Source organism: Misgurnus anguillicaudatus, chromosome 7, assembly GCF_027580225.2.
Source record: "Misgurnus anguillicaudatus chromosome 7, ASM2758022v2, whole genome shotgun sequence".
Taxonomy (NCBI): domain Eukaryota; kingdom Metazoa; phylum Chordata; class Actinopteri; order Cypriniformes; family Cobitidae; genus Misgurnus; species Misgurnus anguillicaudatus.
The window spans coordinates 26,840,645-26,853,477 of record NC_073343.2 but is presented as its reverse complement, the minus strand read 5'-3'; the positions used below and the strand labels follow the sequence as shown (position 1 = coordinate 26,853,477).

Sequence of the window (12,833 nt, the reverse complement as noted above, 5' to 3'; positions counted from 1 at the left end):
TTTTATTTTTTGTGGTAATTTACTGTAGTTAAATGGTGCAGTACTTGTACATAACCATCACCATCTATTTTTTACAGTCTATGATATACCATCTGATATTGTTATACTGACCACCAGACCACAAAGTACTTTGATAATACCATGGTACTATATGGTACATGCAGCTTTGATAAACCGAAATATTTATTACATTGTCTTAATAAATTATAAAATGTGTAAGTGTGTTATACAATAAATATTATTGACATAGTGACACTTTACAGAAGCCTGATCTGTCTTAATTTCATAAAGACTAAAGGGATTTCTGTTGATCTTAAATTATTAGAAAAACATTTTGGCAAAACGATTTGATATGTATAGGATTACTGTGAAGACCACCGTGAAAAAATGGTTGAAAAATTAACATGAGAAGCTAGCATTCTCATAAAGTCACACCAACCGGAGAAACCTATTCTGAACAAACTTTAAAATATTGATTGTGATCTTAAAAAGAGCAAATTAATGTTTTATCAATAATAACATGTAAAACTGGTTAAAGAGGGTAAACACTTTCTGTAAGCACTCCATACATTGTTTAGTAATACACTTAACAGTCACTAAATCTGAAAACTAGTAGGCACTTTATTGCTTTTTGAGTTTATTTCAATCCACCTACAGCAGTGAAATCTTGAATCCAACTGTACTGTACTAGTAAATACTAGAGAAAACAATAACTTTCCTAACATGAAAGTAAATATTTTCATTCAACACTGACAACAAGATCAAATGAGCACTGAGAACATACATTTATAAAATAGGTTCATCAAACATCACGCTTTAAAAATAAGGTCTGTGTAATGAAAGTAAACCATCACTACAAAGAGAAACACTGATAGAATCTAAATTCTTAAGAAAATAAAATTCTTTGTGCAAGAAACGTGTCTGTCTCCACATGTCAGTCAGTTATGTGTATAGCAACAGAAACAGGTTATAACTGAACTAGTGCTTTATCAGGCCCAAAGCACTTTGAAATGGTCTAAAAATCCCAGGATTCCAGCCACCTGAGACCTGCCATTGAGGAGGCGGGGTCATGTGCCAGCAGTCCCGTCATACCATAGGAGAGAGGGTGGAAGAGGTAAAAGCTAAAACAGGAAAGGAAGTGAATTTTATTAGTTGTGGCATACACCATATTGTATAAAAATACTTTAAAGTCGGTGTAAAGTCAAATCAGTGAATTGTTTCTTAACACATTATAAACTTTAAAAATTTATTGCTGAAAAACATTACAAAGACTGTGAACTGTTTAGTACTGAATTGTGGAGATCGACCATTAAATCGCTAAATGGTCTAATCAGATTCAATGGATTATGCTAAACTATGCTAAAAGGGGTAGGACCAGCCCGGAGATCGGCTGAATGGATTCCAACATGGTAAGAATTAAATGTTTAACTCTAAGGGAGCTGGAAAATGAGCATATTTTCAAAAAAGTGGAGTGTCCCTTTAACACAGACTTTAATGACCTCAAAGAGAAACTAGGCTAACATTAAAAAAAGCATAAGTGAGCCTTACCTGTAGATGACCCCTAAAATGAGTACCGATTGACCTCCCCTCAAAATATATTTGGCTATTGATGGACTAAAGATAATGTCAAAATTCTTCAGAAAAATGTCCAGTGTAATACCTTAAATGAAGAAAATATTAAGGTTTGAAAATTAGATGCTATAATTCCAAAAATGTGATTTCAACAAATAGGGTATGTGCTAAGAAGCTAAATGTTACTGTCAAGTGTTTCTAATCACAAGTTAACATTGTATGAAAATGTGAATGTAAGCAGAGTGCCTATTGACCGTTATAAAATACCTCTATCTATACCATCACCCAGGACACTTTGATATATTTAGGAGTTTACTTTAGCTCAACTGGTAGACCATTACCTTAGCATGTCAAAGATCATGGGTTTGATTCTCAAGGAAACACACAATGCTAAAATAAATACCTTGTAATGCACTGCAAAATGCATAAAAAGGTAATATTTAATATATTATGCTATAAAATATCGAAGTGCTTAGATGCAAAAGCCACAAAATGCCATCAAAAATGAGCTAATCGGTACGTATATGTTCATCAAATACTTTTGCTTCAAATCTGCTTAATCCAGGACCTTCAGAAAGAAAACCTTCAGATTTTCAAATTTTCAGCAAGGTTCTCAAAATACATGGAAGATGAATGTAAAACGACCATGAACACATTCAAACTTTGGTCCCTTGTGAGTTCTTGGACGTAAATACAGCACCCCCTGATGGGGCATACACACCAAACACGAGTTCAACGATTTGCACGAGTAGATTACATACAAAGCCAATGCAAAGAAGCCATCAGACGCGTCCCTGCGCGGGGCGCTGCAAATGATGCGAATTAGGCGGCGCAATTGCCGCGAAAACACGCGCTTATTCGCCCCAAACATGCCCTCGCGCAAGCTGAATATATTCAACTCAAGCGAAAAATCCGCATGACACAAATTCAAATCCCGCGAGCACTCTATGCTAGGTACACAACAAACGTGGGGCATCGCGTTACGCGCTACAGATTACTTGCGGGATTTAACTTTGTGTCATGTGAGTTTTTTGCTCAAGTTCAACTTTTCAACTTGGGCGAAGACGCGTTTGAGGCGAATAGCACGTGTTTTTTTAGCGGCAATCGCGCTGCCCATATTGTGTCATTCGCATCGGCCCGCGCGAGGACGCGTCTGATCGCGCCTTGCACTGACTTTGTATGTAATCAACTTGCGCAAATCCTTGAACTCGCGTTTGGTGTGTATGCCCCATTAGAGCGAGCAACGTGATGCTACGTGTTTGGTGTGTACGTAGCATAATGTTGTGTGGTCCAGTTTCTTCATTTTAACATTTCTGACTTTACTCCAATGTTTTTTGTTGCATATTTACTGATTTTGCAACTGTTTACTATGTCTTGTCCAAAGAAGTACATTTTATTTTTAGAAGTGGAGGTAAAAAGCCAAAAAGCTTGCATGTACTTAGAGGATTTTGCAGCAAAAGACAACTAAAGTGATATTTATGAAAATAAGTTACTGACTTATAACCTTTTCATTGCCATTAAAGTGAAATTACTGAACCGAAACATAAGAGCCTGATAAAACTGCTCATTTACAAAAAACATGCCAGACGTACTTAGAGGGTTTTGCATCTGAGCTTTTTATATGCTGAAATATTTTGCCTTAATACCTGTAAGCATACTGCTGAAAAGCATTGCAGGAAAGTAATGGTGATAGTAAAGTATTCGACCCATGATGTAAAAGGGGAGGTAGTGTAATATCCAACCCAGAAACAGCATACCACCACCCTCCTTTAGAATGCGATAATGCGCTGAAAAAAATCATCAGCCATTTTACACAAGAGGATAGGCACACATCATGACTTCATTTGATCATTGGTTCATCTCAAGAGCAACATAATCTTCTTACCTTTCCGATTTTCCTGCAGGTTCATTCCTCTCTGTACTGCCACTGAGGTCACTGTTACCATGACAACAAATAAACCCAGACTGAATAGGTTAAGCCACCAGATTATCTGAAAGACAATTCTAAGATTTAGCATCAAGAGTACAGGTGATCAAATGAAACGGCACACGTATAGAAAGAAAGATGCACTCACTGGGTTTCCCAGGAGATAAACGCGGTATTCCGTTTCATTCACTCCCGAAAACCTCAAACCCTAAATACCAGGATAATCATAAGATGCATTTGAACATACATTTATTCATTTTGTGTTAAATATTTTATGCAACGCACCTGAAAGTTGATGGGCCAGTGCCACGGCTTTGAATTCATCTCATTGTCTTTGGGTTTCAACCCACTGTTTCCCTATGCAAAAATAAAAACGTATATTTTTAAAAATATATAATAAATGTTAATACTCTTAATTTTGAAATTGATTTTTTTTTAAATAATAATTTAATATTTTTTTAAAGGGCACATTTTCTTTTGGGGCAAAATCTTACCCTGATCATTACAATATGAGACTCCCACAAAATCTCCAGGAAAGTGGGTTTAAGTACTGACAGACTGATGTTGGGCACTGCAGATAAACATTTACACATTAGCACAAAATGATCCAGCAAATGGATCAAATCTATCGATATGTGATTTGGATGTACATTTAGGGTTGATGTGATCCTCGATGGTCCACTGCGAGTTGGGAGTCACTTTGACATAAGGACTACATGTGACCTCAAGTTGTTCAAATGCCCTATAAAAGCAGTTCAAAAGTTTATTCTTACATTTTTGTTTGTCAAAATTTTAACACATATACTCAGTATTTATAATTTTCAACAATCTAAAACAATAGTAAGTTACTTAAAGCAGGGGTTCTCAAAGTGAGACCAGCGGTAATTTGAACAAAATTGTAGAAATATGCTTAGTAATTATTCGAATTTTAAGAGGGTCCTTGGAAATGTTTCTCTCCTGTAAGTGTTCCCTGGTCCCAAATTTGAAAACCCCTGACTTAAAGGAATAATTCACCCCAAAATGAAAACATTGTCATTATTTACTCACCCTCACGTCTTTTAAATCAATGTCTTTTGGGTCATTGAGGCTTAAAGGGTTTTTTGGTTACAATGGGAGTTGATGGTGAGCTTAGTAGCCAGAAAACCCAAAACAACACTTTTTAAAAATCTGTTGTTGGGTTCTGAAGAATAAAAAAAGACATTGAGGATCATATGTCATTAGGGTGAGTAAATACAGAAATTTTATGGTAAGCTATTCCTTTTAAACAATATGCATGAAATAACAAAAATGTCAAAACTCTTATAATTCAGCTACTTCAAAGAAGCCACCCTTTGCCTAGAGCAGTGGTTCTCAAACTTTTTCAGTGTGCGGCCCCCCTTGTGTACAGTGCATTCCTTCACCCCCCCCCAAAGAAAATTTATGACAAATTTGTTCTAAAAGGTAACATCTTAATTAATCGAAACATATTAAATTATACATGGTGCTATTGGTAAGTAGCCTTATTTTTTAAAGGTTTAATTACACAGAATTCATGACAAATTTATGTATTTTGTAAAATGTCATAAAACTGGGGCCCCCTGGCACCATCTCAGACCCCAGTTTGAGAACCACTGGCCTAGAGTACAGCTTTGAAAACTCCTTGCATTCTCCCAACCATTTTTTCTAATCCGTCTTTACTTTTTACTTGTGCTGTAGATACACTACACGCTACAGATCCCAGACCAGATGAGTGATTTTGACAGAACACACCATTTGGGGAGAGTCTTTCCAGAGGAGCAGAGCACACAGCCAGTGGAGTGATGGAGAAAACGCACTTTGCTACGCAGGACCTTTACCGGATCTCCCTTCTTACCTCCAACCACCTCCACTTGCCACAAGTCATTAAGATCTCCAGTCCCATTCTGAAAATTATAAACACTGTGTTTGAAATATGTAGCGTAAAAAAATGCAGGAATAAATCTGGACACACAATCAGAAAAAAAGCGTTCAGAAAACTGGAAGCAGCTTTGCTATTATGTACTGTACTGTATGTGTGTAGTATGAAATCATTATTATAATGTAGCTTCTATATTAACAGCGGCGCTACCATTTTTAGCATAGCTTAGCACACTCCATTAAATCTGATTAGACCATTAGCATCGCGTAAAAAAATAACCAAAGAGTTTGGATATTTTTCCAATTTAAAACGTAACTCTTATGTAGTTACATCGTGTACTAAGGCTGACAGAAAATTTAAAGTTGCGATTTTCTAAACTCTCATTCTTTAACTATACTCTCATTCTTGCATAATAATTAAGGACTTTGCTGCTGTAACAGGCATAGTGATATTACGCACTGCCCGAAAATAGTCCCCTGCCATTGAAAGTTACTAAGGGGACTATTTTCAGCTGCTGCGTAATATCATTGTGCTTCATACACTCTTTGGCTATTTTATAGTGCGATGCTAATGGTCTAATCAGATTCAATGGATTGTGCTAAGCTATGCTAAAAATGGTAGCGCCAGACCCGGAGATCGGCTGAATGGATCCCAAAACGGTAAAAATCAAATGTTTAACTCTAGGGGAGCTGGAAAATTAGTATATTTTCAAAAAAAGTGGAATGTCCCTTTAATATTGACTAAGGCAACATTAAATATTTAAATCAATAAGTGAAATCAAACTTTGATGTTCTAAATCTCATAATTACATTATACGACTTCAGCCTGGATTTCACAGACAGGGTCACATTTGTTAACATATATAGAGAAATCCAGCAGTACTTACAATACCATAACCTGTAACCTGCTGATGTTTTTTGGTCAGTGGAGCTTTGTGGGAATGACTGTGAAGATTCCTGGTAGTTCTGTTGAAGAGAAACAGTTTTGTACTCACCATTCGAACAATATTTAAGTTTATCATTATTACAAAACAAATTAAATGACGCTTACTCTTTGTGTTCCAGTGTAATGATGTCCCCATGTCGAACAAGCACTGGAGTTCCTGTGTAATCTTAGCAAAACACAGCTATGATTGACATCTGTCTATTATGCATGCACAGAAGAGTAAACTGTTACAAATTTATACAAAGATCTTTTCTCACCATAAGAGGTGTCAGGCCTCTTTACCGACCACAGGTTGTTATAATCTTTGTGCATATAGCCTGTAACCTAATAAGGGTTGATTAAGACAAAAACTCATTTGAATAACTGCGATCCTGTCTGTAAAATCCACGCTAAAGTCTCAATCTAACAATGAGATCAGCAGCAACAACGTTTGACTTTAATCATTGATTTCACTTTGGCTTCAATCTTTGTCAGTATCAAAGATATCAATGTTGTATTTCACAGACATTATCTAGGATGATTTTATACAAGAGTGTGGCTATAAGGTAAAACTATATATATAGGCCACAAAATTGGAGACATTTAACCCTCATAAGCCCCTATTTTCCTGTATACGTTAGAGTTCCTTGGGGGTAAAAGTGATTACAAAAAATATATACATTTTTAATGATACAAATAATATATCTTTTTTTTGTTTACTTTCCATCTATACATCAAATGCTGTGTTTTGGGAGATATGAAGTACTTTTGTACCCGTTTACCACTCAATTCCTCAACTACACAATTAGCTTACATTATATAAAATATCACATTTTTATGAACAATTCAAATAAATTATGATCTAAATTTGATTTAAATTGTTTTTAGATACTGGTCTAGATGTTATGTGTTGAATTCGGCCATTTGGTGTTTAGAAAAAAACATAATAAAAATTACAGTTTTGGAAATGAATAATTTCGACCAGCAGATGCCCATAGAGACCCATTAATTTTTACTGGATATGGCCAACTGCTCAAAATCAGTACTTTAGTGAAACATTTTGTGAATTTATGTTTATATAAACATTAGAAAGGCCATTAAAAAAAATATTATTTCAAATAGTAGAATTTTTTGTAGTTTTTGATGCATTTTGAAATGTCTGTTTTTACAAAACGCCTCAGAAATTTGATTGAATGTAAATGTGTTTGTGTCTGTCTGTCTGTCTGTCTGTGTGTGTGTACGTGTGTGTGTGTGTGTGTGTGTGTGTGTGTGTGTGTGTGTGTGTGTGCGCGCATTTGTAACTTTGTCTTTCTGTGTGTGTCTGTCTTTATGTGTGTGTAAGTTTTACTGTGTTTTTGTGTGTGTGAGAGTCTGTGTTTCTGTGTGTTTCTGTGTGTTTGTGCGTGTATGTGCGCACCTTTGTGAGCCTTTTACATCTTTGTTTTGCATCTGTGGCTGTTTTTTGCCCAATTCTGTAAAAAATGCACTCTGTGGCAGTCATACCTTTGTGTATCTGTTTGTGTGTGTGTTTGTGATTGAGCATGTCTTTTCTATATTGCATTCTGTACTAAAATTTTCAGATTTATTCTGGATGTATTGATTTTTTTACAAATAAAAAGAAAAAAAAATGATTTTTTGCACTTCCCATTCATTTCAATTGAGGTCATTTTATATTTTTTATATGAATCTTGACAGATAATCTGGAAAAGTCACAAAATCTTATTCCACTGAGATGAAGGGAACCATGTTTTTAAACTAAAGAAAAGTGGCTTGGGGGTAAGATTGACCCCAAAGGGACTTATTAGGGTTAAAACATTTTTTAACATGTAATGATATTAAACTTGTCTAGCTGTACAGTATGAGATTTATTCCAGATGAAAAAGCTAACCTGCTGCTGGGGAGCTCCAAATCCCTCTGGGTAAAGATGCCAGTGAGAGTGCAGATAACCTCCAGCTATTCGCATATTCTTCAATGTTATGACAGAGCCATATGCCAGATCTGTGTGCAGGTGGAAGTGAAAACCATATTGATGTAAACATAAATAGTGATTTTACTACCATGATTACTTTATATTAACTTTTTAACAGTAAAAATGACAAAATAATCTAGCTAAAACTGCCACTTACACTCTGGCATGGAGGCGTTGTGAAGATTGTTTCCAATTAAGCGTGACTGGAAAGCAGAGCTGAAGAAACCATCTCCAGGTCCACTGTGTAAGGACAAAAAGTGGCTTTAGTTTAGTTTTTTCTGGCTCCGTGAATTATTATAATTTCAACATTGCACCGAACATACCTTTTGCTTAAGACGATAAAGTGAACAGCAAATATTGTGGCATACAGAAACAGCGGGAGTATTATCAAGCCAAAAACACGAGCTAATAAGTGCTTCCCAAACTCCACCTGATGAAAAGCAACAAAAAAGCTTGCACCGAAACACACATACTGCAAAATTATTATGTACTATAAAAATGTGACCCTGGACCACAAAACCATAAGTCATAAGTTGCATGGGTACATTTGAAGAGTTTGGTTCCAAAAAGCGATAAACGGCTTTAAAAAAAATTACTTACCACCAAAATCAGTATTGTATCAGGTCAGTATTAAAATGTAAATTCTTAATTAACGTAAAATTCAATATCCAGCATGCTATTCTGTCATCTTTTCTCCCTTTTTCCCAAAATGCGATAAACACCAGTCCTCCTTCTCTGCAGAATGCAAAAAATCCGCTCAAAAAATCACAGCGCCCCGTTCCACGCTTTGTAAACAACAATGGCGGCGCATTGAATACACACAGAATCCTAGTTTTCCTCCTCTACTTTGTACTTCGTGATCAACAAACAAACAAAAACAAAATAATACTTTGATGGCATTGCTAAACCTGTAGGGGTTTTCTGTGGCGGGGAAGAAACGTAAGCCATCAAAATTTTGTGGAAAAAAATAATCAGTTTTATAATAAATGTTTGAAAATCAAAATATGGATTAGAATTTTTTATGTTATTATTAACCTAAAGATACCATACGAAAGTTTTTAACAGAAAATAGTGGTTTTCATCTTGTCACTTTCTTGGTATAGAAAACAAATTTTACCCAAATTAGTCAAAATGGATTTATTGCGTTCTGGAACCAAACTTTTCATTTGTAGCAATAGCCAACAATACAGTATATGGGTCAATATTATCATTTTAATGCTAAAAATCATTAGGATATTAATTAAAGATAAAGATATTTTGTAAATTTCCTAAATATATCAAAAATTTATTTATCATTAGCAATATGCGTTGCTAAAGACTTAATTTGGACTTTCAGGGCGATTTTTTCAATATTTTGATTTTTTGCACCCTCAGATTCCAGATCATGGCCAAATATTTGTTTATTTAGCTTTCAGATTATGTATAAATCTTAATAAATCTTAAAAATAATTGACCCTTAATTGGTTTTGTGGTCCAGGGTCAAACATTTGTTCTAAGGAAAATGTATGGGAACCCTGATGTATGTTTAAAGCAACACTATGTAGTTTTTCAACATTTAAATAATGTCTCTAAAATTATTTCAGTGATAGAACAACTCTTAACTGGACAAATTCTACTGTTGCTGCAACCTGAGCAGCCTCCTAGCTGCTACAAGCACACTCTGAAAGTCGAGGTGGAGGGTAGAGCACACAGCCCCGCCCCTCCCCCTGCCTGCAGAAGAGTGTCTGATACCAGGCACTGTTGCACTTTTCAACCACATTGGGGAGGTGTAAGTCAATTTTACATGGAAACTACATAGTGTTGCTTTAAAATGATTAAAATGTGTCCCTTATTCATACCAAAGACAAACTGAGGTCACCAAGTAACATCCAGAGATCCGAAGCAGTGTTGATTCCCACCAGAAGAATGACAAACAGTCCCACAAACTTGACCCCCAGAGATCCAGAGAGACAGACCCCCGTCAGAAGCAGCCACAACCACCAAGAGAAGCTGAAAGGCCTGATGACAACAAAATGTTAATGTGCATCTCAACACATGAAGTACCCGAACCGTAAAACCACTTAGAGAGATGCTTTATGTTCCTCTACCTGAAGCTCTGTGTGTTGAATCTGACCATGCACAGAACAGAGCCCATGATGAAAAACATCAAAATGGGATCCAGAAGTATGTACTGAGAAATGGTGATGCAGCCAGTGTCTGTTAAAAACAAAAATGTTTTAATTCATGATGTTCTCCAACTAGCATTGCCATTGTTGATAATCACTACAACACTTACCAAAGATAAGCAAACAGGCCACAATAAGAGCAGCTGACGTGGAGTTGGACAACTCCAGGACGGTAAGGAAGGCAAAAGGAGGCAGACACGAACCGAGAGCTGCACAAAACTGGAAATAGAGGAAGGAGTTCACACCACAAAAAAACAATAGATAATTTACATCTGTCCAAAAAGACTGCCTGAGAAATTCCCTTTATTAGGAGAATCAAACTTTGTTTTCAAATCAATGACTTTACTCAGTGAATATTAAAGGCGGGGTGCACGATTTTTGGGAAACGCTTTGGAAAAGGGAGTCGGGCCGAGTACCAAAACACACTTGTAGCCAATCAGCAATAAGGGGTGTGTCTACTAACGGACATCGATGCCTGGGTTGCGTATGTGTCGTATGTGTGGGGCGGGTCTATCAAAAGAAGGTCCAGATTCTATTGGGGTTGGGGCGTGTTTGGCTTTCAGAGATCGTGCACCCCGCCTTTAAAGATATCAAGGTTATATTTACACAGAATGTTCTTTATATTCATGTAGGATGATTTTATGTAGAAATTTTTACTGGAGATCAAACCCATGACTTCTGGCTGACGCATCCTAACGCAACAAACAATACATGACAGATCAGCAATGATAGATAAGCATTTTTTTTGACAAACATCAACAAAATAATCAAAGTAAAGGGTTACCCCTCTCATTCCGAGGTAATTGTGGTGCTCATATTTGTCCCCTGGTTTTATGAAAGGAAAGGTGCCGTCATAGCCCGTCAGGTATCCAACAAGACCAATCAGCATCTATGGCAGTGAACAGGACAGAAGTATTGTTAAAAGGCAGAAAGAAAAGACATCAACTTGACAAAATATTTAAGATTGTAGTGCTGTCAGCAGGAGGTCCAGATTGAATTCATACCTTTCCAAGGGGTGGATGGACATCGAAGAAAAATGTGCGATTGATGTAATAGCTTCCCATTTTCCCAAAATGAGTCTCATCCCAACTGTAAATGTATTTGATTATTGATTGAGTATTGACATTACTTTTCCCACATTAAAAATACTATAGTAGAATTCCTAAGTTAGTGTTTTCAACTTTATTTTAGTATGTATACTACACTGTATATACGGATCTAATACTCACCAAACATGTGCAGGTTCATCGATCTTGTAAAAGCGTGTACATACAGACAGCACAAGCACCACGACCAGAATGTAAACATGACTGCAGGGAGATCTGAGACGTCCTTCTTTTCTTTTATTTGTCCCATTTGAAGCCAGTCTGTTGGTGGGGTCATTTGTTTTGGATGTATCACTGTCTCCAGAATGGGGTTGCACTGGTTTGGTTTGGGTAAGCCGCTTACCGCTCTCGTTTAGCTTGCATTTTTGTCTATTTCTTACTACTGTGTCTCGTGTGCAATGCTCTTTCAGACTGTCTTCCATTAGCAGACTTCTGGATGAAAGAAATGAATCATTTATCCGCGGTAAGGATCGACTTCAGTTAAATATTTCCTATATGGTCCTTACAATCTGATAGTATTCACATGGTGCTAAAAAAAACCTATCATGTTCAGGTTCACTGATGTAAGGCTTGTTTCTACACTGTTTGTTCTGGTTTGTGGGTTTGGGAACGGGAAATATGGGGAATGTTTGCACTTAGCTGCCACCTATCGGACAGGAGAAGGACGCGCAATATGTGCAGTACATTGTAGTAAAATCCAAAGCGCGACTGTAACAAAAAATGAAGGAAATCTACAAGGAGATTAAAGGAAATTTATGCAAAAATAAAGGAAAATAAACATGGCAGAAAAACAGTAAACAGGACATACACCAAAATAATCAGGAGAGATGAAAAAACACCGTTTTTATTGAAATGTTTAAAAATCGGAAAAACTTTTTTTTAAAACCAATAATAAAACACAAATAAAAATGTAAATGGTACATGTAATGAAATGAGTACCAAGTAGACAAATTGCACAAGGGAGCTGATTTATTATTAGACCTACACTAATTCATCTGTATACAATTGAAATGCACCTTATCTGCATATTTCACATTACACAATTTATATACGCAATGACTTTTCTTTATTTGTGTGAAGCTGATTTGAACCCATGTGATATTGTTAATTGCTAAATAAATAAAAATGAGTTGAATAGCTACTTATGCTATTAATGCATGTTTAAATCATTTGTATAGTCGTGCATTTATGCTATATTGTATTTGCGTTAAGAATACTGTATTGTACACTGTAAAAAACCTTTTTGCACTTTTTTAAGTTTAATCAATTAGTATTTACAAGTCATTTTAACTAT

The 12,833-nt window shown here is 36.1% G+C and overlaps 1 protein-coding gene across 1 annotated transcript; it reads right to left on the bottom strand.

Annotated features, from left to right (window-relative positions):
* Window positions 1-601: 601 nt before the first annotated feature.
* pomt2 (protein-O-mannosyltransferase 2) lies at window positions 602-12,153 on the bottom strand. Its single transcript, XM_055172899.2, has 21 exons — window positions 11,663-12,153; window positions 11,438-11,522; window positions 11,218-11,322; window positions 10,544-10,652; window positions 10,356-10,464; window positions 10,107-10,266; window positions 8,592-8,698; window positions 8,426-8,508; window positions 8,188-8,297; window positions 6,578-6,644; window positions 6,426-6,486; window positions 6,262-6,340; window positions 5,249-5,400; window positions 4,150-4,241; window positions 3,994-4,070; window positions 3,785-3,856; window positions 3,648-3,707; window positions 3,458-3,563; window positions 3,219-3,359; window positions 1,549-1,660; window positions 602-1,121 (listed from the first exon to the last, which is right to left on the bottom strand). Exons 1-21 carry the CDS (start codon window positions 11,959-11,961, stop codon window positions 1,016-1,018), a joined length of 2,292 nt encoding a protein of 763 aa, XP_055028874.2. The 5' UTR covers window positions 11,962-12,153; the 3' UTR covers window positions 602-1,015.
* Window positions 12,154-12,833: the final 680 nt, after the last annotated feature.